Below are 4,630 nucleotides of genomic sequence, written 5' to 3' on the forward strand. Positions count from 1 at the left end.
TTCACTAAAAAGGTTATGGAAGAAAGGGTTTCAGAATCACCTACATTTATTCACCTTATGCTTTCTGGTCACATAGTCAGGTATCTTGAGTGAAACATGGGCCTCAGGGTGAATGGGTTGTGTAGAAGCAACACCCAATCACAAAACCAATGTTTCACACACCAAAAATGCCATTATGATACCTCCTTTGACAACATATACACACTCACTCTCACTCTCACACTCACATAAACACATGCACACACACACACACACACACACACATTTTTCAGTCTCTCGTCCCATTTCCATGAATTATAATACTTAATGGAAAATGGAATAGCAATTGGTCAATGAAGCGATTATATAATTTATCATGAACGAAGGTAGAGAGAGTAAATTATAATAAAAACATTAAAAACAATCCCAGCCTTTACCCATCATTTGACAGGGTGAGGCTGATTCACATTGATGATGCTTTTTACATTCCTGCATACATGTATTTACATTAAAAACCAAGGCTTTCCATTATCAAATTTTCTATAGAAAGTTTTCGATTCAGGCACATCAACATTACTCAATAGATGTGTTTTAATGCTCCAGTTCAAGGGCTTTTCTGTCATCGTTTTTGGCATCGGGACCACCAGTAAAGATCCTTGTTTCACCATCTCTGCCTACTGCCTACTGTATATCCTGCACCGCACCTGGGTCACACCTCACCCCAACCCTTACAGAGAATCATGTACAGTACATGATGTTTCAATCAATAAACTTTGCATGAATTGCACCAGGGTTGCATAAGTGGAATATTTCAATCTCCACTGGTTTGTATGCACTCACTCTACCCATCCATTTTAGCCATCCATTTATTGATAATCTGCTGTGTCCTCAACTATGGAAGAATGGGGGGGATAATATATTTCAGAGGCTATATGAGAAATAGGATAGGGAAGGGAAAAAAAGGAAGAGATACAGTAGAGAGAGAGAGATCAAAACTCATCCATACACACAGCAAAGACATCAGTCGTTGGTTCCCTTTCATGTTTGTGTCAAAGGAGATTAAACACTGGTAGAGAGGGCCTAGCCTACTATAGCATCCTAAGCCCTGACATTCATTCACACAGCAGCACCAAACGTGTTACATAACATCATCACAAAGTACACCATGTAACTATGTTATTTTAAGCTAACATTTAGAGCTCTGTTTTACCATGTTAATACAGCAGAACATCTCCTTATTGTAGCCTGCCTGGCTGTCTCCTTCAGAGAACCGCAGCTGATCCAGTGTAGTGATATGTAACCTAGTGGAGAGAGGTAGGCCCTGCCTGGAGTCACGTGAACACATTCCATTTGAATCAAAGACAGCTCTAAGCACTGCAGAGCATTGAGCAGCAGCGTAGCCTGTTGCCGTGGAGATTAGCTGTGCGGGCCCCTTCACAAGCTGAAGGGTGACATGGTTAAAGAAATAAAGAAATAAATGCAGCAAAAAGAAACACAATTTGCTGTTAAATCTTTGCAAATGAAATGCCTAATGCCTTGCCTCCCTCTGTCCTCCCTCGCTCTCTCTCTCCCTCTCTCTCTCTATTTATCTCTCTCCTCCTCATTCTCCCTCGCTCTCTACCTCTCTCTCTCTCCCTCTCTCTCTCTATTTATCTCTCTCCTTCTCCCTCTCCCTCTCTCTACCCTCTCTCTAAGAGTAGCACTTGTTTGTACCGCTGGGATCATTTAAAAGTATAATTTATTGATAATGAAGTTGGGAAAGCTTTGATATGGCAGAGCAAGGCAGAATAAGCGGACAGAGGAGAGCATGCTGTGCCACATTTTCAGGGGCTCCAAGTGTTTACTATATTGAACATCTCTCTCTCTCCCCTCTCTCCCCTTTCTCCCCTCTCTCCCCTCTCTCCCTTCTCTCTCTCCCTTCTTCACACTCTCCCTTCATCCCTGTGGGACATTCATTCAGCTCTGTGTCAAAATGTGATAATAGAGACAAACACAATATATTTTATTCATAAAGTAAACAAGATAGTAATACAAATGTCTGCAAAGCGACGGTATGTAGCCTCCAGTACACAAGGCAATGCAGGTCAGCGTGCAGTGGGTGCTTAAAGACAGACAGGCTCACTCACCAACCCCAGTCATGTTCTCTGTCCCCAGGGGAAAGAATGCTACTCGCAGCCAGGTTGTTATGTGTTATGCAGTCTCACTGTTATCCACAGTAACACATTTGTTTATTTGTTAATAAATCAAATGCAAATTATGGGGCCTATTATCAAGGCAAACAAGCACAAATACAAACATGCGGCTCTATAAAACGTGATATTCATGAAGTAAATTCTAATCCCGTAGAATGGTACTTTGCCAGTAGTTTATAATTCCTCCAGGCCTTTGAAGGTGTTAGACAAAATGCAGTATGGCACCTGGAGAATGGGAGTGATTATACAGTAACAGAATGAAATGTCACTCATGAAAACCTGTAATCCACAGAACGGCTTTTTACTCATTTCATCTATTTAAATAACTGTTATGGACACAGTCATAGGCCTACAGTATTATACACACTAGTCTACTCTGCATGTACTCTTCTCTCTCTCTGCGTTAACCTATTGAGTTATTTCAAATAGAGAATGTTTATCAGTAGAAGTGAAAGAGGAAGTTCTGTAACTATTGGCACAGCATCCTGTGAGAAACATACAGTATATGCTGATATAGACAGCTGTCACAAGATCTGACCTTGATCTATAAACCACAGCTGTTTTCTCACCTTCGTTTTTCATTTCTTCATTTTCAACTCTTCTTATTAGACCTGGGTTCAAATGCTATTAGACATCATTTAAAATACTTTAGATGTGCTTGATTGAGCTTGCCTGGCGCAATGGAACCAATAGAGTAGTCGCAAAAGTGCAAACCCTGCTCATCCAGCAATCCAGGCAGGCTGAAGCAAACTCTCATAATATCTGAAAGATTTCATATAGTATTTGAACCCAGGTCTGCTTCTCATACAGTAAGCAGATACATGCACTGTATACATGGGCCCTCCCTCAAACACTCATGACAGAACCCGGTCTTCCTCTGCTACAGTAAGGGTCAGGTGCTACACTGCAACCAACACAGCCTTATACCACAGCCTTTGAGCAGAGACCTGCAAGCTAAACCTACAGACTCATCCTATAGACATTGCAGGGTAAGGAGATTCTAGTGAACTAGAGCAATTGATACATTTTAGTGCCAGATCAAAACAGATGGAGATTTTTTGGGAAATATCTACAGTTTTGTCGATAATCAAATGTTATCCATTTTATATATGATAAGCTAATTTTGTCGCTATGTTTAGGAAGAATTTATAATATTTTACATGTAATCACTTTTCATAGATAACCCTTAATTGGTGTTCAGCATGGCAAATCACACCAGCGTCCTGAGATGCATCCTGCTGATGCTATTGGCCATCGCTCTGGCCTCGGCTTTGAGAACATTGGACACGACCGAAGAGCTAGAGAAGACCAACTTCGGGACCCCGCCCCCTCGCCATGGCCTCAAATTACTCCTCTGGTACGTCCAGACCTGCATCGACAACAACATGGTGTCCCTCTGTGACCCAAGGGAGGGAGAATACGGGTTCCATATGTTCAAGAACTATAAACTGTTACTCCCCAAACTGAAAGACCAGAACCTGTACACCTACTACACCATCGGTAACCTCCATTCCCACGGTGCAGAGAACCTGCCCTATGAAGTGAGGCAGTACTACGACAAGGACAATCTCCTCAGCAACCAGGACAGGGTGCTGGTGAAGTACAACCAGAACAACAATCACATTGAGAAGATCTACATCTCAGAGCACTACAAGCAACGCAAGACGTACATGATCGGGCCCAATCTTCTCTCCTCTCTCAGACTGCCCAGTTGGCTTGCATTGATATGATAGTATGAATATCAAATCTGTACATTATGCTATTTACTATTGTTTTTCTTGACACAAACATGATGGCATTACTAAACCTGTAATATCTCAACCTGACTTGATTGGTGATGTGTTTAATGTAACTTTCTGTTTCCTTTACAGACACGCTATATAAATAAATTTTTACAGACAGAACATTGCGATTCTGAGTGCACTGAAATCAAGTTCAATTGTGTCTGCTATAATGCAGGTCTGTTCAACTATTGTCTTTCTCTCTCTTTGAGTCAACTACTCACCACATTTAATGCAATGCAGTGCTAGCTAGCTTTAGCTTATGCTTTCAGTACTAGATGAATTCTCCGATCCTTTGATTGGGTGGACAACATGTCAATTCATGCTGCAAGAGCTCTGATAGGTTGGAGGAAGTTGTCATAATTACTGTGTAAGTCTATGGATTGGGGTGAGAACCACGAGCCTCCTAGGTTTTGTATTGAAGTCAATGTACCCAGAGGAGGACGGAAGCTAGCTGTCCTCTGGCTACACCATGGTGCTACCCTACAGAGTGCTGTTGAGGCTACTGTAGAGTTTTAATCAATTATTTGGTGACGTGAATATATTTAGTATAGTTTTGTCTAAAAATGAATACTTTTTTAATGTTTCACTGTTTTTATTTTTAATGACATTCACTGAGGAGGGTGGTCCTCCCCTTCCTCCTCTGGGGAGGCTCCACTGCTCTTTTGTTCACCCAAG

The 4,630-nt window shown here is 41.6% G+C and overlaps 1 protein-coding gene across 1 annotated transcript; it reads left to right on the forward strand.

Annotated features, from left to right (window-relative positions):
- The first annotated feature begins 3,081 nt into the window (after window positions 1-3,081).
- Window positions 3,082-3,951, forward strand: LOC311117781 (uncharacterized protein). Its single transcript, XM_084192695.1, has 2 exons — window positions 3,082-3,160; window positions 3,351-3,951. The coding sequence occupies exon 2, from the start codon at window positions 3,374-3,376 to the stop codon at window positions 3,899-3,901; it is 528 nt and encodes a 175-aa protein (XP_084048821.1). The 5' UTR covers window positions 3,082-3,160; window positions 3,351-3,373; the 3' UTR covers window positions 3,902-3,951.
- The last annotated feature ends 679 nt before the right edge of the window (window positions 3,952-4,630 follow it).

Source organism: Coregonus lavaretus, assembly GCF_964263955.1.
Source record: "Coregonus lavaretus genome assembly, contig: HAP1_SCAFFOLD_1296, whole genome shotgun sequence".
Lineage (NCBI taxonomy): Eukaryota > Metazoa > Chordata > Actinopteri > Salmoniformes > Salmonidae > Coregonus > Coregonus lavaretus.

Coding starts and splice junctions, on each gene's coding strand:
- LOC311117781 (XM_084192695.1), top strand. CDS start 3,374: ATGGCAAATCACACCAGCGTCCTGAGATGCATCCTGCTGATGCTATTG.